General features: G+C 35.6%; 2 protein-coding genes and 1 long non-coding RNA gene across 7 annotated transcripts in view; all 3 read right to left on the bottom strand.

The window, feature by feature from the left end:
* The window catches only part of LOC128201455 (uncharacterized), a 41,691-nt gene that overhangs the window by 5,610 nt on the left and 8,154 nt on the right, over window positions 1-27,927 (bottom strand). The window lies entirely within an intron of this gene.
* On the bottom strand, window positions 615-25,797 carry LOC113520143 (uncharacterized). 5 transcript variants are annotated; one of them, XM_052898454.1, is made up of 9 exons: window positions 25,298-25,437; window positions 15,690-15,871; window positions 14,639-14,821; window positions 6,327-6,491; window positions 5,743-5,871; window positions 4,788-4,909; window positions 3,489-3,614; window positions 2,568-2,657; window positions 615-1,435 (listed from the first exon to the last, which is right to left on the bottom strand). In XM_052898454.1, exons 2-9 carry the CDS (start codon window positions 15,802-15,804, stop codon window positions 635-637), a joined length of 1,731 nt encoding a protein of 576 aa, XP_052754414.1. In that variant the 5' UTR covers window positions 15,805-15,871; window positions 25,298-25,437; the 3' UTR covers window positions 615-634. The 5 variants fall into 5 exon arrangements, with proteins under 5 accessions (XP_052754414.1, XP_052754409.1, XP_052754412.1 ...); XM_052898449.1 differs by lacking the exon at window positions 15,690-15,871 and having other exon boundaries at window positions 25,298-25,797; XM_052898452.1 differs by lacking the exon at window positions 25,298-25,437 and having other exon boundaries at window positions 15,690-17,843.
* Window positions 6,501-11,293, bottom strand: LOC128201437 (uncharacterized). Its single transcript, XM_052898436.1, has 2 exons — window positions 10,391-11,293; window positions 6,501-9,866 (listed from the first exon to the last, which is right to left on the bottom strand). The coding sequence occupies exon 2, from the start codon at window positions 9,859-9,861 to the stop codon at window positions 7,990-7,992; it is 1,872 nt and encodes a 623-aa protein (XP_052754396.1). The 5' UTR covers window positions 9,862-9,866; window positions 10,391-11,293; the 3' UTR covers window positions 6,501-7,989.

A 27,927-nucleotide genomic window follows, 5' to 3' on the forward strand; every position in this document is an offset into this window, starting at 1 on the left:
AACGAGATAGGCTATTTATCCCGTCCATTAACATTTTTTCTTTTTATGCAACTTAGAATGGCAAACAAGCTGACGGCCCACCTGATGGAAAGTGATAACCGTCGCCTATAGACATAAGCAATACCATGGACATAACAAAGAATACTGTTTCGCCCATGATACCCCACAAGCATTGCCGCTCCTGAGGAGTCAGGTGTTATTCCTCTGTACCCTATAAATTCATTGCCATATTCCACCCTTCAAACCAAAACACAGCCAAGCAAACACAACTGGTGGTGGAGATGGCCAAGCAAACGACTTTTGTACAGTCTCCCTCTGGTAAACAACATAACCTTTTCAGACCCAAGATATTTTTCTTACAGATTAAATATATTTTCGTGTTTTGGAGCCAAGCCATCTTACCGGCACACACGAGACTACTGCACCACCTAACCGCTAAAATGATTTCTTATTGGCTGGTTTCGAATCTCACTATCATGTTATTTCAGCTTCGTGCGTAAAAATGAATTGTAGAATTTTTAAAGTTACATCTCACGCCCGTATCGTTCAGGTCTGAAAGGGATATACAATATACCAGCAAAATGGGCTGGTAAAGGTTTCAATAAAAAACAGAATACTGGCTACTTCTTTATTTTCAACTATTAAATCTAGTTATTGAAATAGATCGAGTATCCGTATTTGCATCATACATTTCTTCTTTGATAAATACCTCAAACGGTCTCGTATTGTTTTCAACGTTAGATGTATCTAGCCCATACAATTTCTCCTCTTGTGTTTCAAGATTTTCATAACTCGAAGTGCTGTTCTCAGATCCATCTGTAGACGTGACTCCATCATCACTTGTTTCATCAGACACATTATCTGTATCGGCTTCCATTTCTGTTGGCACTCCATTTTCTGTTAAAGTAACAAGATAATCGTCCTCAGAGTTACATTCGTCTGAATCTGTTTCTTTTTTTATTTCTTTATCTTTATTATAGTTCGCTTGTGAGACTGTTTTATTCGTATCTTTTTCAGCAATTTTGATATTTGTTTTTAATTCTGTGTGTTCAACATTCCGTTTTCTTTTGGCCTTCCAACTTGGAGCTTTAGTTGTATTCACTGTATTTTCATTTCTATCTTGTTTCTCTAGTGAATCCTTGTTATTGTCTCTTTTTTCTATACTCCGTTTCCGTTCGCGCTTTTCATTAAACTCTTCAGATGCCTTCGAAGATTCTTCGTTTGATTCTAAATCTGTATCTTTGATTTTTGCCTTTTTCTTTATTTCATCAAGTGTCTTTTGCAATCGGACATTCTTTTTCGTTAATTCCTCCACCTGTTCCTTCAAGATGGATATCTCGTGGTCTCTCTCCTTTATCGCAACCCGACACATTGTTAGCAAGTCATCGATTGTTCTCATCACAGGCCTCGAGGGATTTGTAATGTCATCAATCACCTGGAAAAAAAAATTTCTTAGGGTACCACGATAGCGCGGTGGTACACTACCTACGCTGCGATGTCACTCTTTGATATATCTTTTTTAATATATAAAGAATATTTAATGGGTGATAAATAATAGGGTCCCCAACGCACACGTGACTCCCCTAGTGTTGCAGGCGACCATAGGCAGAGACCGTTTACCAACAAACTAGCTGTATGCATGTTTGCCGCCTTTATGGTATAAAAAAAAGAATGGAATGGTACCCCAACTGTGTTATGGGTATACGGAGATGGGATAGCATTGAGAGATGACAGGTGAGGATAACAGTAGGTCCGTTAGTGTGTTGAAACTAATCCCACGAGAAAAAACCTTGGTGGTTTCCAGGAGTGAATCGGATGAAGGTCGACCTTGCTATTGGTTGGTTGGTTTGTTATTTTGCTCACGTCAATGATGTATCATCATTAAGTGATTGTGAGATTGTTACTAACAGGAACTAGCGGTAACTAATTATCATTGTGTGATAACTGTCGATTTCATGATAATATATACAGGATGTTCCAAGAAGAATGGATTTTTTTATACAACTTAGAATAGAAAACAAGCTGAGGGCCCACCTGATGGTAAGTGGTAACTGTCGCCTATAGACATGAGCAGTACTATGGACATAACAGAGTATAATACTGTTTCGCCCATGATACCCCCCATGCGTTGCCATTCCTGAGGACTCAGGTGTTATTCCTCTGTACCCAGTAATTTCACATTATAACCCAAATACACACCGTAGTAGGGCTATTGGGGATTTACTGCATATTCATTTATTTATTTATTCTTTATTGTACACAAAAATTACAAACATATATATAAAATAAAGGTGTACAATAGGCGAGCTTAACTCTGTAAGAGTTCTCCTCCAGCAAACCCTGTGTGGAAAGGAGCATTAATTACCCGCGGGCAGTGTGCGTACAATAATAGGTATAGTCCATGTAGAATATCGTCGGGTGGTCCCAGCATAGAATGGGCCACCCCTTCCTTTTCCGTGGGCGTTGTAAGAGGCGACTAAGGGAGGGCGACAAAAGGATTTTTTTTTTAATAAGTTGAGTTCCCCAATTGCCCTACTATAGGATCTATTCATGCATTAGCCTCTTACCACGGTCGCCATGACATCATCGATCACTGGGTACGAGGTTGTCGCTTGTTCCGAGCTGTCGGTGTGGGCATCACCAGGCTGCATCTGGGTCTGTGATCACAAACAAGTTGTTTAAACAGGTGGTGTTATACAGGCCAACATACATTAAAATAGCGCAATGAACATGGAAACAGAGATGGGTAAATATCTGATATCTATATATTACAAACAGAGATCTTCTGTACATAGATGCCCACCCTTTGCGATATCGCCCATACCAATCGGATATCTATATCCATTACGAGCGAGTTCTTCTTCCCTTTCTTTCTCGATATAATATATAGGATAACGGATAGATAATATATATTTGGTACTAGCGGTCCGCCCCGGCTTCGCACGAGTGGACATTTTTACATTTAAAAAGTGGCCATTAAGGCTGCACACGCGACGGAAGCTTAAAAATGGAGTAACTTCTCCCGTTTTCCCAACATTTCCCTTCACTGCTCTGCTCCTATTGATCGTAGTGTGATGAAAAGTATACTATAACCTGCCCAGGAGTATGAAGAATAATTGTACCAAGTTTCGTTAAAATCCGTCGAGTAGTTTTTTTTTTATACAACTTTAAATGGTAAACAAGCTGACGGGTCCACCTGATGGAAAGTGGTAACCGTCTTCTATAGACATGAGCAGCACCATGGACGTAACAGAGTATACTGTTTCGCCCATAACACCCCCTATGCGTTGCCATTCCTGAGAACTCAGATATTATTACTCTGTACCCTGTAAATTCACTGCCTTATCCCACCCTTCAAACCGAAACAGCCATTCAAACACAACAGCTTCACGGTAGAAACACGAATGGGACAGTGGTGGTCAAGCAAACTACTTTTGTACAAAGTGTCCATCTGGTAAAATAGATGGTTTTAGCGATAAACAACTTACATGATTTTGGTGATGGCCAGTACCGTTATCTGTGTTACTGATCCGTTCACACTCTCGGGAGCCTCCTACGTTATTCCCGGGATCCTTTTCATCATCAGATTCCGTGTCCGAGTGTGATGAATAGTTCTGTGTAGGAAAAATTCTTAAATCAACAAAAATTTAATATTGGGGTCGATGTATAAATGACATTCTATAGACTTATCTCTAAAATGCTCTAATTCGGCTTAGAACGGACCACCTCTTCCTTTCCCGTGGGTATCGTGAGAGACGACTAAGGGAACCTAATGATCAAGGGATGGGTAGCAGCTCTTAAAACATCACCAAAGTCTAACTGCGGTTGCCAACTCACCTGCCGAGTGTGCTAAATACTGGCACTTCCCCCCCACCCCGTTGTGAGTTCGATTCCCGGAAAGTACAGACAGCTGTAAGTGTATTCAACATATATACTACCGAGAATCCACTATGTTAACACCAAGATTCCAGACCATTACACACAAGGGAATGGAAACCGCAACCATTGGAACATGGGGCAATTTTGTAAAACCGCTACATCATCAAGTTCGTCAGAAATGAGATGAAGATAAGTGATGATTAGTTATGATTATGATGATGGATGCATTTTTTTTTTATTTTATTTTATACTAAAATCCCAGATGGTATCCCAGGGAAGGCAAACGGAAAAGAGGCAGACCCTGCATAAGATGGGATGATGACATCAGGGAAGTGGTTGGAAAAATGTGGGACAGAGTGGCTCAAGATAGGCGAGAGTGGAAACGGTTGGAGGAGGCCTTTGCCAAATGGCAAACAGATCTTAAAAAAAAAAAAGCAAGAAACAATTATTAGAATAAGTTATATTAAGTTTTTTTTTTTAATTTTATGTTTGTTTTAATGTACTAAGTTGATAAAGGCTATAATATTATTATTATTATACTAAAACCCACAGCTCTTTAAAATAACTTACATGCTAAGTCTCTTATGAATACAGCCAATAACGGATTTTATTTGTACAAACAAAAACTATTGGAATCAACTTCCAGCAGCAGTATTTCCGAACCGATACGACAACATAACCTTCAAGAAAAGAGCACATTCCCTTTTAAAAGGCCGGCAGCACACCTGCAATGCCTTTAGTGTTGTGGGTGACCATGGGCGGCGGTAGTCACTTAGCACTAGGTGGGCCGCATGCTCGTTTGCCCCCTGTGTTGTAAAAAAAATTATGATTCCAAAGCGAGGTAGCCAAGTTACAGTGGGTGTATGCAAGTAGTATAAGCTACAATGATCAAGATACAATGTTAATACCTCAAATTTAAAACGTGGAACATCTTCCTTTATGCATTCGCGTAATTGGATACGTTTCTTTTTGGACTCGTAACATTTTTTTGGAGGCGTAACTTTTAATGTTTCATTACAGTCCAGTAAAGCTAAAATTAAAACAGTCATTTTTTATTGTTATTGTATTTTTTTTTTTTTTTTGTATATTTTCACTTAGATATAACTATGTTCCTTAGAAGTACATGCGTGAAGGTCAAAAACATAGTGAAATTATGCCAAAAAAAGTAAATCCAATCAGATTAAACCAAAAGAACAAAGAAAGTTATATTCATAGCATGTGTGTGTGCTAAACAAAATTTGGAGCATGATATAAATGTGACAAATACCAACAAGTATATAAATCTTTTTTCTCAAACATGCTTGGAAATGTGAGCATTATTTTGTCAATCTTCTTAGAGATAAATCAAAATTGCCGTACTGGCCAGATACATGCGGGCAGCGGCCGGCAAAAGTTGTATGAAAATCCATATCTGTCGTGTTTCGCGGCCAGATAAATTACTATGGAAACTCATATCGGTTCTGTAATTTAAAAATGGACTGACCTTTTACTTCGAAACATGGCTACCAAGGAGGTAACTAATAAAAGGTTTTATTTAAATTTCGAACTGGCTGGCAAATAGAAAGCTGTTTATTGAAAAAAAACAAAGGAACATTATGGCGCGTGAAAAATTATTATTGTTCGTTATTCGTCATTGAACTTAAAAAGTGAAATTGTGTTTTTGATTTCCGCGCATTGTTTGAGAAAAGTACTATACAAGCCTTGGCCACAACTAGGCATTGATAGACTTACGTATGTGTGCCTCGGCTAGGCCTCGGCCCACATTTGCACGTACGTCCATCAATGCCTCAGTTGCTGGCCGCTGCAGTAATGTACTATTTATATAATTTAACTGTTTGTCTAACCAAATAAATGAATATTTACCTGTGTGTGGCTGAAGTTGGGGTTCACAATTGTATGGTACTTTTTTTACCTTCTGATTCTCCAGAACAGGTATTTCTAAATTACCTATTTCTACGGAGAGCAATGCAGGATTTGGTTTTGTTTCCACAACTGAAACAAGAGGCGAGACATCTAAAGAATGATCGCTACGTGTGAAGACAATTAAACGTGATTATAAATCACTCTTATGTACGACGGGTATAAGGACAAACTGACTCAAAGTTTTCATGCATGTAACACGAAAACTACAATAATTTTAACGATAGATAACTTTGCTTGGATACTTCTGTCCAATACGTGTTTCAACCGTGAAGCAGTTGTGTTTGCATGGCTGTGTTTCGGTTTGAAGGGTGGGATATGACAGTGAATTTACAGGGTACAGAGGAATAACAGCTGAGTCCTCAGGAATGACAACGCATGTGGGGTATCATGGGCGAAACAGTATACTCTGTTATGTCCATGGTACTGCTCATGTCTATAGGCGACGGCTACCACTTTCCATCAGGTGGGCCGTCAGCTTGTTTGCCATTCTAAGTTGTATAAAAAAATAATAATAATGTACTTACTGGGATCAAGATTGGCGTCTTCTTCGACGTAAGGAAACGGCACTGCGGGACCGATCAGCCTAGTTCTTGTCGCTCCTTTGTGTACGCTATCCTTTTTGAAATGTCGGACGCATATTAACCGTTTCTTCAGTTGACTCTCATTGCAGGACAATAGTTTCTTGTTACCTGGAAACAATTATTATATTTTTATTTATATTGTTATATATATATATACTGCGTAATATATATAGTATGCGACCCCAGCCTCCCGAGCCGCTGCAGTGTCCCAGTCCTTTCCGCAACTGCAGTGTCCTCCCCCCCCCCCCCCTTCCTTTCCCACATAAGTCCCTTATTCCTCACGTTCATCAATTTCCTTCACGCATTTCCAACGTTCCCTTCTTTTTTTCCTCAATCCTTTCCTCCATAACGTAGGTGGCGGAAACCACCAACAAATGCATTCCCAAAGAGGGTTGACGTCAGGCAGGCGGCCGGTCGTAAAACTATAAACCAAATCTTTATGTAATATGGTTAAAATCATTACGCCGACCCCAAATGATTGGTATAAGGGTAGGATGATGAGGATGAATATATATAGTATATATACAGCGTTTAACTTAAACTTGAGCCTTTTTCTCTCCTTTTTTTTTTGTCTTATTTATCTATTCTGTCTTAGCCAGAGACAATTTTAATCATTTCCCTCCGCCCTAAGATTGCCTGGAAGAGATCGCTGTTTAGCGATAAGGCCGCCCATTGTTGCCTCTTTATATTTTTGTTTTATACAACTTAGAATGGCAAACAAGCTGACGGCCCACCTGATGGAAAGTGGTAACCGTCGCCTATAGACATAAGCAGTACCGTGAACATTACAGAGTATACTGTTTCGCCCATGATACCCCCCATGCGTTGGCATTCCTGAGGACTCAGGTGTTATTCCTCTGTACCCTGTAAATTCACACCATATTCCACCCTTCAAACTGAAACACAGGCATGCAAACACAACTGCTTCACGGTAGAAACATGAATGGGACAGAGGTGGCTAAGCAATCGACTTTTGCCGATGATACCCCCCATGCGTTGCCATTCCTGAGGACTCAGATTTTATTCCTCTGTACCCTGTAAATTCACACCATATCCCACCCTTCAAACTGAAACACAGCCATGCAAACACAACTGCTTCACGGTAGAAACACGGATGGGACAGAGGTGGCCAAGCAATCGACTTTTGTACAAAGTCTCCCTCTGGTAATGCCCCTTTATCTTGTTTTTATTTAATTATCAATTTTGTTTGTATACACATTGATAATCTTTATAATCTGTATCATTCTTTGAGGGGAACGATAAAGAGTTTTCATTATTTTTTTTATTATTCAATAATAATTACCGAGATGGAGCCTCGGGAAGGGGTAGTCTATTCTAGGCCCGTGTAGAGATGGGCAATCCACCTGGGTGGGTTTAAAGTCTGGTGGGTAAAAACCGGGTGTTTTGGGTTTATTGGGTTTAAACCCCATAAACACCCAAATTTTTGGGTGTTTATGATTTTGTACTTCATCATCGTCATCTCAGCCGCAAGACGTCCACTATACTGGACATAGACAATATTATTATGCAGCCTACAGAATAAAAAACTTTTAATTTGATTTTGAGTTTATTAAGAAAGAGATGAAAGTAAAATGTAAAACTACAGTCAATCACTGTCAGATTCAGAGTTATTACAAGCGATGAATTGTATAGGTTCGATAGGCTCTATTTCGTCTAAACTGTTATGTTCATTTACTTGCTCAATGAAAGCTTCTAAGGTATTTTCTTCATTAAACTGAATGTCCTCGCATTCAGCTTTATGTTTAAGATTCCAGTTATAACAAATGAATGAAATTTTTTCAGTTCTTTCAGTTGTAAGTCGATTTCTTTTGTTATTATGTATGTAGCCTTGGATACTAAAGGAACGCTCAGTGGCTGCCGAAGTACAGGGAGCTGATAGAATACGAATCGCTACTTTGCTTAACTCAGTGGAACCACAAATACCTTTCCACCATATTAGGGGCTCAATGCTATCTAATGAGCTCCATACAAATCCTCTGGCCCAAAAGTTTTCTTTAGCTTTATAACACGCCAAATCTGCCATTACATTTGACAAACTTAAGTGTTGGCTTAAATTGTAGATAAACTCCATACCCTTAAGTTCTTCCTCTTGAGTAAGTTCGACTCCTAGAGTCCTGGGGTCTAGAATATATGCTGCAAAATGTATTGGCCTCATTGCCATATTGCATCTTGAAGATACTGATGTTAGAATCTGCTGTTTGCTTTCTTCGCTCAATGTCGAAATCTCATTTAATGCAAAACGTATCTTAGCTTGTACATCTCTAAATGTAATGTATGTGCGATGCAAACGATTCTGGTCGCTCTCTAAGTAAAATATGCTTTCAGTGACTGGTTCCAAAATACTTATACATTCCCCTGTCTTCGTCCAGAAATCATCACTTAGAATTAAATCTTTAATATCTCTTGAAATTACCACATCTTCTCTAACTGTTAATATTTGCAAAGCTATCTTATTTGCTTTCAAACTTTTTAACGAAGTAACATGACTTCCCCATCTTGTAGCACAAGGCAATTTTAGTGTTTGTGTAGAATCTTCACCCTGCCTTGATTTTATCAACAAGGAACTTAATCGTTGACTCCTTTTAACAGTTTTTATTATATTTATGGCTTGCATAATAAACACAGTTACTTCTTGTATCTTTACAATATCTTGGCACAACAAGTTAAGGATATGTGCACAGCAACCGAGAGGAACAACATGTGGATATTTGAGTTTTGTTAATTCGAATGCCTTTTGTATATTTCTAGCGTTATCGCCAATAAGTACAAGAAACTTATTTGCTCCATACACTTTCATTACTTTTTCAACTTCTTGGCTAAGGTATTCACTAGTGTGAGGATTACTTTCTGTATTCAAACTTTTAACGTATGCAGGTTGAGGTTTTGATATAAGAAAGTTTATTATTCCTTCATTTCTTAAATTAGACCAGCTATCGCACTGAAGGTGTAAGTAACTACAAGCATTTAGTTCCTCATTTAACTCAAAACGCATTTCTCTATATATTTTATCTAAGTATTTTGTCGCTAAAGCTTTACGTGAAGGTATTTTAAATTTTGGTTGCAATTTTTCGAAAAATTGTATCCATAAAGGATGTTGCACCATCGATAATGGCGTCCCTGTTACAAATATAGCTCTCGCTAATTCTGTTTTTATATGATCATCGGTGTCTTGAAACTCAGCATTTATTGTAGTGTTAGCAGACGACGAGGGGCTTATAAAAGAATCATTTGTCTCTATCTCTGACAGTCCAGACATTTTGGTTTTGGACGAGCTATCTTTTATAAGTTTCATAGAGTCTTTTAATGTTTCTGGAGATTTTGGACAAGTGATAAGATGTTGAAGCATTTTGGCAGCATTACTGAATTTGTAGACCTTATTACAAAGCTTGCAAGAAACAGACTTGTTTGGTAAAGTACGGTAGTGCTCCCATATGCGTAAATCTTTAGGTCTCCCCATTGAACCTAAAAAAATGAACGATGATTAGTTGGTCTGACGAAAATTCAACAATAGAGTGCCTATTTTTTTACAATGATTATTTCTTGTTATTTACAATAAATTTATTAAAAAAATAATAAAATAAATACAAAAAACCTTTGTAAAATTACATCTCCTCGGAGGATTAAACGCAGACGCTAGTTTATTATCGTATTGTTCTGTATTTTTCTCAGCAACTTCTTTAATTCGATTAGGTACTTACGCATATTATGTTAAAAATAAATATCTAGTACACATCTTAGGCTATCCACCATTATTATCCAATGACGACTCTCAGCTAACTATGCACTATCATCCAAAATAAACGTGTATGGAAAATTTTATCCCAGTCGGTTGAGGATTGAGGATAATTGCATCAACATACGAACATACCTACATACTTTTATTTACATAACGCAAGCTAAATAAAAGCTTGTAATAATACATCTAATTTTAAGTTAAAATTGTTAAGTGATCATGATATAATTGTATCATTCAAAAATCCACTTACCTTTAATTATTTCTTGTTAAGTATAAATATTATTTCAAATCTGCTCCCTTAATATGCACTTTTTTACTGCTTTTCCTACCTAACACGTTACCAGGAAGTCACGTTACCAGAGTCAGAGTAATAGTGAACACGTTTGACAGTGATTGTCGTCGCCTCATATTCAGCGTCGACGAATAGGGGAATCCCCAGTCATAATGTATTGCATGCGTGGCGGTCTTACTTCAAATCCATAAACAAAGAGATAATTACAGAACTCGATACTAGATGGCGCTGTTTTTGTTTGAAGAAAGTTTGCGGGCTAAAATACATAGAATTTCATCAATGACTTCCACAAAGAACAACATTTCTGTTTTTTCTAAGTCCGTATCTCTTCCGTATATTTCATAAGATATAAGCTTGGGCTACATTGTTATGCAACGTGATTTTGTCGCTGTCTTGCTAGCAGGGTTGACAGATATACGATTTAAATCGTACTCATACTATTATTTGTCTATTTTTTAATGTACGATCGTAAAGATTATGATCGTAATTCGCACAAAAACATACGACTTTTTGGTTACCTGGCAACATTTTTATTATGAAACGAACATGCTCACATCATCAGTCACATGCAACAATTTATTGGGGATTTCCCCTTCACATCTGGCAGTCCTGCTTGCTAGAATATAGGTAAGTCAGCCACAGTTACTGACGATCGATATTTAAAGGGTATTGTTTTTGTGCTAAATATTTCATAAAAACGTTATTTAATACTTTGTGGATTATTAATTTAGTTGATAATCACTGGAAGTAAAATGGATGCTAATTTGAGAGATCAAGATCTTCGTATAAAACAGTTAATAAAAGAAAATCTACGTAAGTACTCTTTTTATACCTAGGTAGGTAAGGTATAATAAACACAAAAGGTACTTAGATCGCGTGTGTTCGAAGCATTTATTCTAATAAATTTAATTTAAAATTGTAGAAAGAAAAAAATGTCTGCCAAGCCGTAGCCGAAGCCGATCTCCAAATATATTTGGCGATAGTGAGACCCAGTGTCCAGATGATTTACCCAGCGTCGTCGCAACAAAGAAAAAAACGAGGATAAAGTAAAAGAAAATTTACTGAAAGAAGAAACAAACTGTTCTAAATGCTTAATTTATGGAGAAGAGGATAAAAGAAATGAGTATTTCGGACTGTTAGTGGCTCAAGAATTTAAATATATACGGCCATGTGTGCGAACGAGGTGTTATGAAGAAATTTTAAAGTATCTACGGGAAGCAAAAGGCCAACATGTTGATCAACTGCAACATGAAAACACTGAAAATTAATTACTTTCATTTTATTATATATAGATTTTTAAAATTTCCTGAAATATTATTAGTTAACGTTTTATTTAATATTGTAGAATTGATCAATACAATTTATAAAAATAATTTATTGGTATTACTTACATATTTTCAAAAAAATACGTAAAAACCTATTTTTTTGGGTGATTATGGGAGTTTATGGGTGTTTATTGGGTTTTTACCAAAGCACCGGGTTTAAACCCGGTGCTTTGCCCATCTGTAGGCCCGTGTAATCCCGGCATAGAATAGGCCACCCCTTCCATTCCCGTGGATACCGTAGAAGACTAAGGGAAGGTGAGGGGTGGACAGTAGCGTCCCTCTTAAAACATCTCTAAAATCTAAATGTGGTTGCCAACCCTCGTAGGGGGGAAACCCATAACTCCCCCCTTTCCCAGGCATATGTGTAGCAGTGGACAGTTAAAAACTGATATGATGATAACAGATAGATCGTCTTAAAGCGAGCAACCGGTAGTTGGCGTAAATCTCTGTGGCGCTTGCTAAATGCTGTGAAATGTTCTATTTATAAGTGTTTTTTTTTTTTGATAGGTGAAAATGGTATGGTAACCCCGCCTGCGCTAACGGGATACGCTGGCGGAGCACCAGTGAAGGGTGATAGATGAGAATGAAAACAGACCAGTTAGCCCATCATGATGAATTCATCAGGAATTAACCATGATAGTTTCCAGGGAGAACCGCGAGGAGGTCGACCTGGTTGGGTATATTGCAAGCAATGGGATTCTCAGACTCCATTACTAACAATCCCTTTCCCCCTATCTATAAGTGTTTCCCAACCTTTTTTGTGCCATGCCCCACTTGAACATTCCTAAAACTTTTATGCCCCCATACATAATTTTTCCCGACAAAGTTTACTTGACGACTCTAATCGCCCAGTTGATATTTTGGTAACGTCAAACGAAATTATACGTAATAAATATTTACAGCATTTTTTTATTTACTTTTTTTTATTAGGCACCGATACCTATTTGTAGCATTGCATTTAAATGGCCCGGAGCAAGAGGATTAAAATCGCTTCGAATCTATTTATTAATACCCCCCCCCTAAATATCAAATTGCCCCCCTGTGGGGCGTGGGTCCCACATTGGGAATCACCGATCTATACAGTATGGCCCAAAAGTATCCGCGGCCACCCAGTAAAATACATTTTGCAAAAGTCCGATTGATTGAAACTACTTCATAATTATTTTAACATAATTATTAGCCATTTTTAGACATAAGAAATTTATTTTTTTAATTTTGGACACATCTACGTGTCCAACTTTATTTCTTATGATAGCCTCGCAAAGCTTTGGCAACCTAGCTACTAATTTATCCAATGCCTTAGTTATCTACTGCCGTTCTTCTTGCAGTTTTTACCACAAGTCTTCCTGAGACGTGGTACGCTTTCGCACCTGTCTATTCAGCTGATCCCACAAGACACGAGTTCTATGGGGTATGTATGGGCTAGGAAGGTACCGGTTGCTATATTCCCGTGCAGCTTGGCGGTTTCCATAAGTCGAAATGCACATCTGCATATTCATGAGGCGAGTACGCGAACGGTATTTTTCAAATTAAGCAATGTCGAAGTCACAAGCACAATCAAAGTCCTAAATCAAGCACAGGTTTTTTTGTACAACACAGGGGGCAAACGAGCATGCGACTCACTTCATGATAAGTGACTACCGCCGCCCATGATTACCCACGACACCAAAGGCATTGCAGGTGTACTGCCGGTCTTTTAAAAAGGAATATGCTCTTTTCTCGAAGATTATGCAAGGTTAACGTATTGGTTCGGAAATACTGCCGCTGTAAGTTGATGCCAAAGAATGGTTGTGCGTGGAAGAAAGTGACTTGTGAAACGCACAGTGGAGGACCGCCACTCGTCCAGATGGTTAAGATGAAACTTTAGTTTATGGTGGTTTTTTTTTTATACATCTTAGAATAGCAAACAAGCTGACGGCCCACCTGATGTAAAGTGGTAACCGTCGCCTATAATATACGCCTATAAGATAAGCAGTACCATGGACATAACAGAGTATACTGTTTCGCCCTAGATACTCCCAACGAGTTGCCATTCCTGAGGACTCAGGTGTTATTCCTCTGTACCCTGTAAATTCACGCCATATCCCACTCTTCAAATCGAAACACAGCCATGCAAACACAACTTCGTCACGGTTGAAACACGAATGGGACAGAGGTACCCAAGCAATCGACTTTTGTACAAAGTTTCCCTCTGGTAGTTTATGGTGGGTTGTACGGTGGTAAAAATCAGCAGCAGGTATCAATCCGAATAATTTCTCAAAGCACTGCCCATGATAAATTCGGTAGAAGATGCAAAGAGATGCAACATCTCTGCGCAGTTTGTGGATCGAGTGGGACAGTAATGTAATAGGTAAGGTAACAACAAAAACAAAGAAGTTAGTATTTATTAAAAATATTTTAATAGAGAAGACAGATAAAAAGTGTGGTAAGGAATAGAAGAAGGAACCGATCGCAATCTGCGAGCTTTTTGCTGTAAACAGTTACCAGAGGGAGACTTTGTACAAAAGTTGATTGCTTGGGCACCTCTGTCCCATTCGTGTTTCAACCGTGAAGCAGTTATGTTTGAATGGCTGTGTTTCGGTTTGAAGGGTAGGATACAGAGGAATAACACCTGCGTCCTCAGGAATGGCAACGCATGAGGGGTATCATGGGCGAAACAGTATACTCTGTTATGTCCATGGTACTGCTCATGTCTATAGGCGACGGTTACCACTTTCCATCAGGTGGGCCGTCAACTAGTTTGCCATTCTTTTGTATAAAAAAAAAATAATCAGAACAAGCTTTTGGAATGTAAAAATTTTCAACCTAACACTTCAAGATTTTATAACATACATATCAATATCTTTAAAAAAGTTAGGAAATGATTTTCAATAATAAATACCTGATGAAGGAGAGCGTGAGCGGTTTGGAACATCGATATTTTTATAATGTGCCGGCACAGCATCAGGACACAGTCTTTTTCTAACACCAGTCTTGTTTCTTACATACTTTTTATTAAAATGATCAATGCATAAATATCTGGACCTTAAACGTTTTTTGGACAAATGTGCAATGGATATATTACCTAGAATCACAGATAAAATTAATGTAGATAGACAATTTAAATAAACTTTCAAATAAAAGATGAACCTACCCCAAAATTTAATAATAATCACAATTGTTGTTTTGTGGGTTTTTATATTGGGTGTAGTATTTAAATGCTATTATTACAAACAACAGATTTATTATACATAATTGATTTTGTAAAAGCAAGCGATAGCAGACATCGCAAATCTGACAGAACATTTGACATTTCCGTGTTGAGGTGCGTTCCAAGCGTACGTAACAACAATAGCATTTATTTATGAAACTTACAATGGCAAACAAGCTGATGGCCCACCTGATAGAAAGTGGTAACTGTCGCCTATAGACACGATCAGTACCAAGGATATAACAGAGTATACTGTTTCGCCCATGATACCCACGCGTTACCATTCCTGTGGACTCTGGTGTTATTTCTCTCCTAAGGCATAGAAAAGTTATAACCAAGAAAGATTTCTATATTAAATTGATTAGGAGAGGACAAGACTTGCAATTCTATGTCATTTCCTTTCAATACATGACAATGGATTGGTAACCCTGATTACGCTAACGGTATACACTGGCCGGGCACCAGTGAGGGATGATAGATGACAATGAAAAGATCAGTTAGCCCATCATGAAAAATATACCAGAGGGAGACTTTGTACAAAAGTCGACTGCTTGAGTACCTCTGTCCCATTCGTGTTTCAACAGTGAAGCAGTTGTGTTTGCATGGCTGTGTTTCAGTTTGAAGGGTGGGATATGGCGTGAATTTACCTAGTCAGCATATATCAATAACGAATATGGGGTTCCCATTTCATTTTCACATAAAAAAATCCTGTTATCGATTATAAGTAAACATATTTAGATACCACAATTTTCGAGCCACACTTTTAAGCGTTCAGCATCATTGCAAGGGAAACTAAACATTGATTTCTCATTCGAATTATTTTTGCACATAAAATAGGAACACCTGTGGGGTGCCATTTGATTGCAATTTGTCAATAAAGTCCTGAACGGAAGAGCCAAAAATAGATCGGAGTCCAGTTATGTGCTAAAAGTTGATTATTGAAGGAAGCGTTATCAGTCCAGTAAGAGCTAAATCACCATTTCATATAAAATCACAATAGAAAAGCTTAGAAATGTAAGTATAAGGCTAGTAATTACAATAGAATAACCAAAAATAGCGATGGGCGATTCGAATCAAAAAACTCGAGTTACTCGAGCTGCATTGCCGCCGGCTCAATTCGAACTAGCTTTTCTATCAATTCGAATCAACTCGTATAAAGCCAATACGGCGCTACCTACGTTACAACCGTGATATGAATGCGATCTACGCTCGGATCACTGTAGCACGCAACTCGGCCGACTGTGTTCGTCATAACGTCAACTCGATTCAGTTGCTGTGAATGCTGTGTGGCTGTGTGCGTGCGACGCAACAGAAACATTATACAACGAGCAAGACTCTCGTGTGCGTGATATTTCTGTCAGCGTGTTTTACAGTTACACTCCGCGCGCTATATCATGGTGCGGTGATAGTTGAGATTTTGGCACTTTTTATTATAAATTAACAGAATAGTGTTGAGTGAGATTTATGGAGTCAAAGTCAATCTAATAATATATTTATTATTTTTATATGACTGGAAAAGCAAGTTACTGTTACCAATCCATAGATTTGTCGCATACAATGAACTTTCGTAAATTATCTATGCTTTACTGTTTGCGTTGTACAAGTATTTTGAATTATATAATTATTAATATATTATAATTATTTACTTATATGTGTATGTACCTATTACCTGCACTGCACCATGCCATAGCGTGTGGTGTATAATACTCGACATAACTACACCAACCGAACAAGCTGCGAAGCAGAATGAGATAGTAACATCACATGAGGCGCAAGTTAAAGGAAGAGAAGGCGATTGGTTCATGATTGGCTGACGACGAGCTTTTTTTTTTTAGAAATGTTACTGTTCCGTTTTTTAATATTTAGTTAATTAATTAATGTTAAAATAAATAGTAAAAATATAAGTATTAAACTTTTATGTATTTTTTTAGGTGATTACATAACTATTTAAATTTTTTATAAAATGAAATGAAATTTATTTGATTGGGATTAAATTTGTATTTTGTTATTTTTTACTTTTGTATTTTTTACGTTTTTTTTTTTTTTTGAAGTCTGTTGATTTTATTTCAAATTTATTTATTTTTCCATTTTTAGTATATTTTTATATTTACATTACAAATTTTTAGGATTTCCTTCAATTTTCATGGGATCCAGATTCTGACTTGGTGACAAAAAAAGAATTTTCATAATCTTTTTTGCGATAGAATTATCCCTTAATTCCTATATAAACCTAACCGTTAAGGAGTTGTACTTCATCATCAGCTCATCTGAATATTACTTGAAAAAAACTACTAACGATCTAAACGTGCCTAATATTTCAGGAATTACCTCTTAACTCCTAACCGTTAAGGAGTTGTACCACCCATCATCAGTTAAACAACATAAGATGATGACTACCAAACGCAAATATCTGAATAGCTTTAGAAAGTACATGAAAAATATTGTAGGTGTCTATAAAGTATAGAGTTGCTCTCGATTTCCCTGGGATCCCATCATCAGATCCTGACATGGTGACAATGGGACCACCTCAAGATAATACCCCTTCCGACAAAAAAATAATTTTCAAAATTGGTCTACAATTGACGGAGTAATCGCGTAACAAACAAATAAAAAAACATACAATATTAGTCGAATTGAGAACCAGCTCCTTTTTTGGAAGTCGGTTAAAAATAAAAACCTATATTTTAAATATTAGTATTTTGTATTTTTCTTTCAAATTAATAGCTCGAAAGTAAAGAACAAAACTGTTCTATAACTAAAATAGATTGATAATATGAATTCTGAGTGTTTACTACGTTACACTAGTATATTTTATTCGAATTGATTGAAACCCGCGAGTTCGCGCTATCGACGATTTAAATCTAAAGCGAGTTAAGTAACCGACCTACTGAGTTCATATTCAACTGCAGTATTGACTATACGAAGTGAATGCGAGCTGATTCGAGCTGCGATTCGAATCAGCCACCATTTCAATTCGGTTTACTCGAATTCAAAACTATACGAGTTGGCCCATCGCTAACCAAAAATAACAGATAAAAACAAAGTTGACAGATTTTTTTTTTTTTTTTTTAATTTATTCATGACCATGGATACAAGTCCTTCAGTCGCAGACATAAATGATATTTACAAAAAAAGGAATGTAGAACAAATTACTATATAAACGCAATTAACAATATTGATAACATAAAAAATTCTTAAACTTTATCTACAGTATTAGTAATGAAGTTAAAAACAGATGTAAAATAAGCTTCGTTGGATAATAAATCTTGAACGCGGCGGGGAACGCATTGTGAATGTTCCTTCGCAATGTCACTAATATCACTAACAAGTATCAGCCGTTGAATGTTGAAATTTTGACAGTCAAATATAATGTGTTTTATGTCTGCATTGTCTTGAAAACAGTATTTACACTTATTGTCACTAATAATATTGAGTCTGTTGAGGTGAACTGGAACTAAGCAATGCCCGAAACGAAGACGATTGATGATCGTAATAAACTTCCTGCCGCAGTATTTAAATTTGCTATACCAAGGTTTAATTGGTAAGTCTCTCTGTAACTCCGCATACCATTTACCTTTAGTTTCAGTTGTTATATCCCAATGGTCTTTCCATATTTTTGCTAAATTACTTTTAAGTAGTCGGTAATAATCTGTGAACGGAACTTTCAACATTGCCGAGTGATCCTCATCGTGTTCTCGACTAGCTGCTCGATCCACAATTTCATTCCCTAGTATGCCACTGTGCGAGGGTACCCACACAAATTCTATGTTTTTACTCTGACTCAATGTTCGCAACAGATCTTTAATTTCATAAAGTAAATAATTTTGCTTATATGAGTAATTACAATTACATAAAGATTCCAATACACTCTTGGAATCAGAAACTATTAATATATTTACATTATTTACAAAGTTATTTACAAATATTAAAGCACTTAGAATAGCATAACTTTCAGCTGTAAAGATACTACAATTTTCTTCCAATTTAATACATTTTGTGAGTTTCTTTTGTGGATCATAATATGCTGCCCTAACACTGTTTGCACTTTTAGAACCATCAGTATAGATTACATAGAAATGTGATTTCTTATTCAAAAATTCAAGAAAATCAAATTTGTTATGTACTAAGTCTATATAACATTTAATATCTAGATAGTTAAGCAATGAATTGTAAGGACATTTGTACATTGGCCATTTAGCATTTACATAAATATGATTTGCTGTATTTTTAACATTTAACATTATGATTGGAATTTCAGGCAAGGGGTTAGAAACAATGCTGGAAGCTGAGATATTGGAGGATACAACAGAAGAAAATTCTACTGGATATATAATATTATTAAGGACCATATTTTTATTGAAAGACAATTCCTTCAAACAGAAACGTTGAGCCAAATGTAAACGTCGGAGGGATAATGGAGGTATGCAATTTTCAATCTCCATAGAATTAATAGGAGTGGAGCGCATGGCTCCACAAATTATTCTTAAACTCATATTCTGTATCACATCGAGTCTCCTCAACAATGTGGTGCTAGCATTCATATAAGCCAAACTACTATAATCAAAATGACTCCTAACAATACTTTTATATAGCAAATTTAGAGTTTTAGGGTCAGAACCCCAAAAAGTTCCAGCCAGACATCTCAAAACATTTACACTTTTCATTGCATTTTGGGAGATATAGTTAATGTGTTTATCAAATTTTAATTTGTCATCTAATACTACACCTAAAAATTTATGATGATTAACAATTGGGATTACTTTATTGTTATATAAAACTTTCACTCTGGATAATACAGATGGATCTCTCTCTCTACTAAATACCAAAACTGAGCTTTTCTCTGAACTGATTTCTAATTTTAAAAAATTGCTATAGTAATTATGAAGCTGAAATAATGCAGAATTAATGTTGTTAATGGCCATATTTAAATTTTGATCTTCACTATATAAAAGCAGGTCATCAGCAAACTGAAGAATATTAACTTTTGAATTATCCACATAGTTGAGGATCTCCGATGTGTACAAACTATACAATAAAGGAGACAATGTGGCCCCTTGCATAGTCCCTTTGTTAACATTTTTTGGTCCATGTAAAATGTTATTATATTTAACAAAAACAGTTCTATTATTTAAAAAACTAAAAAGCCACTTTAATGTTTTACTTGGCAAACCCAAGTTATGCAACACATGAATTAAACATTCTATATTCACATTGTCAAAAGCACCTTTAACATCTAAGAATACACATACTACATTAGAGTGACTTAATTTTGCTTTTTTTAACACAGATATTAATGATACAAAGCTTTCAGAACAACTTCTGCCCTTTCTGAATCCAAACTGTATATTTGGCAACTTATCTTGTGATTCAGCATAGTAGTCCAAACGAAATTTTAACATGTTTTCAAAGAGTTTACCTAAACATGAAGATAAGGAGATAGGTCTATATGATGATGCACAATTTACAGGTTTATTGGGTTTTAGAATAGGAATAACACACTGGGTTTTCCAAGATTCTGGTATAATTGAATATTCCCAAAGTTTATTATATATATCTAATAATATTTTCTTTGCATTAGGATGTAATTGTTTAATTAAAAAATATGTTATACCATCCAACCCTGGAGCTGTATCTTTCCGACTTTTTAGTGAAATGTGGAACTCATGTAATGTAAAGGGTTTATTAATAAATGAGTTACTAGCATTTTCTTCAGACAGATTCAAAATATCTGTTATATCATTTTGTAAATGTGATGATGCTGCCAATGAGTCTAAAAACTCTGGTATCCATTCATCATTTGGGTTTCTATTTGAAGTATTATCTAATCTTTTAAACCTTTTGATGTAACTCCATATTCTAGAAATAGGTGTTGTTCTATTGAAACTGGTGCACAACTGATGCCATGACTCTGTGCGTTGTTCCCTTAGAATTCTTTTCTTTTTAGCATCAGCTTTTTTGTAATTTATGAAATTAGAAATTGATGGAGAATTTCTGTACTGTCTCAGGGCTTCTTTAGACTTTTGAACAGCATCATCACAAATGTCATTCCACCAAGGAGCTGGTTTTCTCAAAAATTGGAAAGATTGTTTTAACTTTTGTTTAGGAACTGTCTTATCTCTTATATTATATAAAATATATACAAAATCATTATATAACTGTAAAGGTTCAGTACTGTTATAAATGTCTAAGTGAGAAAAACTAATTTCAGATAAACTGTAATATTTAGACCAATCTGCTTTATTATATAAATATTTGTCTTCCACAGGTCTAACTTCATATATTGATGGCTTCACATTTACACGTACCTGAGTCGGATAATGATAACTGCCCATCGGGTCATCATGGACTTTCCACTCACAAAGAGGAGACATTGAAGGACTAACTAAAGCTAAATCTATTGCTGATGCTTGCCTGTTTGAGACTGGAACAGTAGTCGGACTACCATCGTTCAACACATATAAATTGAATTCATCTATAAGACTGAACATAATATTACCTCTACTATTGTTTGTGTTACAACCAAACAAAATATGATGTGCGTTGAAATCACCCATAATGAGACATGGTTTAGGAGTATCCAGAAGTACTTTTTTAATTTTATTGGTGTGAAACTTTCCACTAGGGGGACAATATACACACAGAATATGTAATTTACCGATAGATGTTTCTATTGAGATGCATAAATTTTGAACAGCTTCAAAGAAAGTAGTATTAATAATATTATATTTAAAATTTTTCTTAATTAATATACCAATTCCGTTGTGTGGATTTGTAGAATTTTTGAAAATAAAATTATATGATGCAAACCTAGGAATTTTACTATTACTTTTAAACCATGTCTCATTAAGTAAGCATATATCAATATTTTGTTCAGTAAGATATTTTTGTAACAGAACTTTTTTACTCTGTAAGCTTTGTATGTTAAATTGTGCTATGTTTATATATGTATCCATAAAACTAAGTTAAATTAGACAATAATATTTCTTTAATTTTCTTATGAGTTATTGACATTTTCTCATTGTTGTTCCCAAGAGCAACAAGAGATTTAACGAGAGCATTAATTATAATATCATTATTTACAATTTCATCTTTATTTAATTCGGATTTATTTACATTTGAATTTAACTGAGAGCTATATACATTACTGGATTTTTCCAGATTTGGAAAATTTTTTGACTCTGAAACATTTGAAGGTATACTCACAACAGTGGCATAACTAAGATTGAGATACTTGTTCCTCTTCTCTTCCATTTTCTTCCTTTTAATGGGACAATTCCTAGAAATAGCTAGATGATTGCCACCACAATTAATACACATTATCGTGTCAACATCACATTCTTTATACGAGTGCTGACCAGCACACGATGAGCACATCTGTACGGCTCGGCAAACTTTGGCTGAATGGTTAAATTTTAGACATTTGAAACATTGAACTAATGGTGGAATGTAAGTATGCACAGGATATCTGAACAACTGAATGTAGACATATTGTGGCAATGTTGTTGCTGCAAATGTGACAGCAACTGTACCTAAAGGTGTAAGGATCCCATCTACTTTTCTCATAAAACGTTTAATAGAAATTACTTCTGCGTCACAGCTAATATTTTTATATATATCTTCATTGGACATATCTGTCGGTACATATCGAATAACGCCGGTTTTTTCTGATAAATATGCGGGTACAAAAGCTCGAAATTTATTTTTATTCAAGAAATGGTCCATTTTAAGAAAATTATTTGCTGGTGCCGGTTTCCTGAACGTGATGCCAATTTTATAGGCGTTCACTCGATGAACTCCTACGATACCCTTTACATTTTCTGTGAATAGTTTAGTCAAAGTCATAGGATTTTTATTCCCTAATTTTTCGTCTTCCGTTGATTCTACATATACTACACAATCAACACTGTGATTTTCTGGGAACTGTCTCTTGTAATTTGGTTTGGTGTACATTTTATAATTATCAGAAAGTCCTGAATCATTAAATGCTAATTTACGTTTTTTTGCCTGACCTTTTCTTTTCCTTCCAATGTCGACGGGGTCTCCCCCGTCGCTACTTACACTCATTTTCTTTACTATATATTACAAACTGTCTACAAAAAGTACTTAATACACAAATATACAAAATATTTAAAAATAAAATTGAAAATAAAAAAAGAAAATTTAAATCGCCCGCTCAGTTCAACTTTCCGCCAAAAAAAAAAAACCAAAGTTGACAGATTAGCCGCAGGGTTGCCATAATTTTTTGTTAACTTTACCCATATTATATATATATATATATTTTTTTTTTAATTTAAATCAATAGGATTTCTTTCACTTTTGCTTAAACTTGTATTAATATTTCTACGTTTTATTACGTTAAGAACAAAGAGAATGAGGAAAAAAAAAAAACTTAGGGTCCTTTAGCCTCTGACTACCTTTTTTATATTTATATACCGCTGTTTGATTTACAAATACTACAAATGTAAATAAATAAGCATACTTCTCCAAGGAATTTAACTTCTTTTCAAACGTTTCTCCAAGATTTTTTTTCTAGTTTCGCGAATAATTAATTTTTTACCTAAAACTACGAAAACAATACCCAACCTGGCAACGATGTACATAGGAATTTTGAGTGACAAGATAAATTAAATAGTGCATTAAACAAAAACAGCGCCATCTGTGAAATTGTAGCACAAACTTATAGCTCGAACTATGGACTAAACAATGCAATTAGAGAACAATTTTTTTTAATGGATGATAATGCAATGGTACTCTGGCGGGACACCAGTGAGTATGATAAGTAAAGATGAACAGGCAGCTCAGTTAGCCCATCATGATGAATACACTTGAAATTCAGCAGGATGATTTCCAGGGAGGACCATGAGGTCAACCTATATATATTTTTTTTTTTTTTGGTGGGTGAAAATGGTATGATAAACAGGATAACGGGATACACTAGCGGAGCACCAGTGAAGGGTGATAGATAAGAATGAAAACAGGCCAGTTAGCCCATCATGATGAATTCATCAGGAATGAACCATGATAGTTTCCAGGGGGAACAGCGAGGAGGTCAACCTGGTTGGGTATATTGCTAACAATGGGATTCTCAGTCTCCATTACTAACAATCCCTTTCCCCCCAATATAACCAACCTATATTAGGGTATATTGTTAGCAATGGGAGTGATAACCACATTACTAACAATCCTTCCCCCCCCCCCTGAAGAACAATATTTTCCTGGTAGAAATAAAACAATTTTTTAATATTAATAAAACTAATCAGATTTAATTTAAAATCCTATTTTTCATTTTTATGTAATAAGGAAATTTTTTTAAAGAAGGATTTTATTGTTTTCTAAGCCTTACAGATGTATTAATAATATTTTAATAGAAGGAGACTGTACAAAAGTCGTTTGCTTGGCAACCTCTGTTCCATTCCTGTTTCTACCGTTAAGCAGTTGTGTTTGCATGGCTGTGTTTCAGTTTGAAGAATGAGATATAGCAGTGAATTTACAGGGTACAGAGGAATAAAATCTGAGTCTTCAGGAATGGCAACACATGGGAGGTATCATGGGCAAACAGTGTACTCTGTTATGTCCATAGTACTGCTCATGTCTATAGGCGATGGTTACTGTTTTCCATCAGGTGGGCCGTCAGCTTGTTTGCTATTCTGTTGCATAAAAAACATGACTAGTATTGCCATCTATAAAAAAAATTAACCATTATTTTCATTGCTTTCATACGACATACAAAGTTGCCTATTACCTTCTCCATGCTCTTATTACTATAACTACTTTCTTTCTCAATCAGTTAATAATGAACAGAGCTTTAAGCTTTTAGCACACACACATACACACACAACATACATACACACACAACATACATACACACACAACATACATACACACACAACATACACACACACACAGAGAGAGAGACTATTAAAAATTATTATATATACTTATATTAAAATTATATAAATTTATAATAGTGTACAAGTTACAAGGTATAGTAAGTGTAGTAAGTTACATGTGTTCAATAGGTTCCTCAGATACAGGCTCGACCCATATGGGGACCATTGTTAAGCAATTTTGTAATTTACCATTTTAAATAAAGATTATTATATATATTAGCTATTTGTAAAAACAACTTTGCGACTACATTACACATATTTTTTTAAGATGCCACACCTCCTTGGATAACAATCCTAAATATGCCATAGCTGTTGATGAAATACTTAGTAATTCTATATTGTACCTTTGCCGCCCTTTTATTGTATAATCTTAAACGGTATACATTAAAAATAGTGTTTATTACTACGCAACTGTTACTTGTGTATATATTAAAAAAAAAAATTTAAATTTCGAACTTACCAGAATTCTTTACCCAAATTCGAAGCCGTTCTTTGTCGTGTACTGGAAATGTAAACATTGACACTTTCCCGTCGTTTTTGCACTTGTAATAACAACATTTCGGCTTTGTTTTCCTCACAACACAATGCGTCGACGAGCAATCGTAACAATAGTCGGGATCGTTTGAAATTATTGGCACTTGCTCTGTCATTTTTTGGATACAATTAAATGATTAGTTGGGAGTTAAATTTATAGTTTTCCCAGGGAAAATTGCAGAATAGATTTCAGCGACTGGACCGTGAACCGTGATCCAATGTAACACTTTAAAAAAATCTATAGATTAAGAATTATGTAGTAGAGAGATATAGTCGATTCTTTTTTTCACTTTAAACTTAATTATACTTTTTCCAAATTTAATTATATTATTATTTTATTTATTCATTTATATTACAAAACATTTCAAAATCGATAAAAGAATAACAAACAAAAAAAATTGTTTGTTTTATCTTTTACGGCTCTGGATGGAAGGCAGGTATTATTCAGATTGCCAACTCCTAAAAATATTTTCCTGCTATGCTACTTTTTTAGTAGAGTATTAATATAAAATATGCCAATGCTAGCCAGGATAACAGAAATGCATAGATATTCGTGTGACAGTGGCACCCTCTGGTGTCCAGTGTTTATATATCGCCTTTATTATACACGAAAATTTTTAAAGTAACGCAGATCGCTAAAACGCTTAATATTTAAAGCGTCAACATTTAACATATTAAAGATTTTTTTCAAGAAATTGAGGATGGCAGGAAAGGGCCCTTAAAAAAGGCGTATATTCTTTTAGATATATCCTTGTGAACCGGAACCTTTGCTCGCATACTGAACTGAACGTTACAAGAAATAAAGTCTTTGGGTTTTACTGACCTTACAATTTTTTTAAAGATCTAATAAATAATTATAACGCAACCATTTCGAATAAAGAGAATAGAAAGAAAGAAAAATGGCGTGCTTAGAAATTAAATTTAAAGGTTATAATGTAAAAAAATAAAAATTTTCGAGTGTAAAATCTTTTGAAATAGGAAAACGAGACATGAATAGAGAAGATAATAATAATAATAGGGCTCCACTGGGACCGATCTATCATCACGGACAGAAGAGTTCTTGCTGTTCGCAACCTGATATCGTGGTGATGGATCGAGCACACTCGAGGGTGTTTTTGGTGAATGTCACCATACCGCATGACGAGAACCTCGTGAAAACCCAAACCGAGAAAAAGAGAAAATATCTCGACCTGGCTCAAGGACAGAATCGACCACCTAAAGCCGGAGGAAAAGGATTGTTAGTAACGCGGACTACCCGATTTATTGCTAACAATATCACATTGATCTTGACGTCGTCCCTTTGGAAATCATCGTACTGAATTCTAAGTTCTTTTTTTATATAACTTAGAATGACAAACAAGCTGACGGTCCACCTGATGGAAAGTGGTAACCATCGCCTATAGACATGAGCAGTACCATGGACATAACAGAGTATACTGTTTCGCCCATGATACCCCCCATGCATTGCCATGCCTGAGGACTCAGTTGTTATTCCTCTGTACCCTGTAAATTCACGCCATATCCCACCCTTTAAACCGAAACACAGCCATGCAAACACAACTGCTTCACGGTAAAAACAGGAATAGGACAGAGGTGGCCAAGCAAATGAGTTTTGTACAAAGTCCCCTTATGGAATACGTAATTTTGGATTAGAGGACAATACAGTTATGCTATTTTGGAAGGAAAACGATCGGTCGGTGACGACGGTAAAAAATGAGGTTATTAGACCAAGCCCGTAACCGACCGATATTAAGCCAAGCAAGAGCCCCAATATTAGTAATATACCATGTGAAATCAACCTCGCTGTCCGGGGGGAAAGGGATTGTTAGTAATACTTATTATAGCTGTGTACTCTGTAATTTCATTGCCATATCTTATCATATTTTAAGATCTTCAATAAAAAAATTCTTAAAAATGCCTGAAGTTCTTTATTTACTAACTCTAAAATGGAAACAATTTTACGATAGATGGCGTTATTAGTATAAAAAGAATATGTGACAAAAAACTGATGAACAGAATAAAAATCCAATTGCAATGAAAAAAAAAACATTTAATAAGTAGAAATAAAAAAAAATATTATATATTTATTACATATTACTCTTATATTAATAATACATCCAAATAATACAGAAATTTTAAATTCAACAAAACTATATAAAGTGTTTATGTATAAGACGGTAGAGTAAGTTAAACGTCACTACCAACTACCAACTTACAAAGCAAGCTACTTGAACTTGTACTAGCATTATAGTCACTACAAGAACAAGAGACGGAAATGACAGCGCCATCTCGTGGTATAAAGCACAGAATATCAATTTCTGCGTGTACCTATGATAACAATTTATTAACATTAATAATAACGTATGTAGAGAGGAGGGGGGGGGGGGATGTCAAATCAAGATTAGACGGCGCTATAATTTGATTTGTTACGTAGGCTAAATACATGTATTATTATTAAATAAAATAACTTTCTCATGTACAACGATCCAACATCACTGCTTTGTTTTATTTCGACACCAGAGGACGCTCGTCCACAGTACAGTGCTGGACTGTTTG

This window comes from Galleria mellonella, unplaced genomic scaffold, assembly GCF_026898425.1.
Source record: "Galleria mellonella isolate WM207_F2 unplaced genomic scaffold, CSIRO_AGI_GalMel_v1 utg121, whole genome shotgun sequence".
Taxonomy (NCBI): Eukaryota; Metazoa; Arthropoda; class Insecta; order Lepidoptera; family Pyralidae; genus Galleria; species Galleria mellonella.

Bases quoted from the DNA above. Each gene is read 5' to 3' on its own strand.
- LOC128201437 (XM_052898436.1), bottom strand. From the start codon at position 9,861: ATGGGGAGACCTAAAGATTTACGCATATGGGAGCACTACCGTACTTTA.
- LOC113520143 (XM_052898449.1), bottom strand. From the start codon at position 25,487: ATGACAGAGCAAGTGCCAATAATTTCAAACGATCCCGACTATTGTTAC. The intron at 5,872-6,326 runs GTAAGTACATTA...CTCTTGTTTCAG, and splicing joins AGACGCCAATCTTGATCCCA to TTGTGGAAACAAAACCAAAT. The intron at 2,658-3,488 runs GTAAGTTGTTTA...TTGTGATCACAG, and splicing joins CTGGCCATCACCAAAATCAT to ACCCAGATGCAGCCTGGTGA.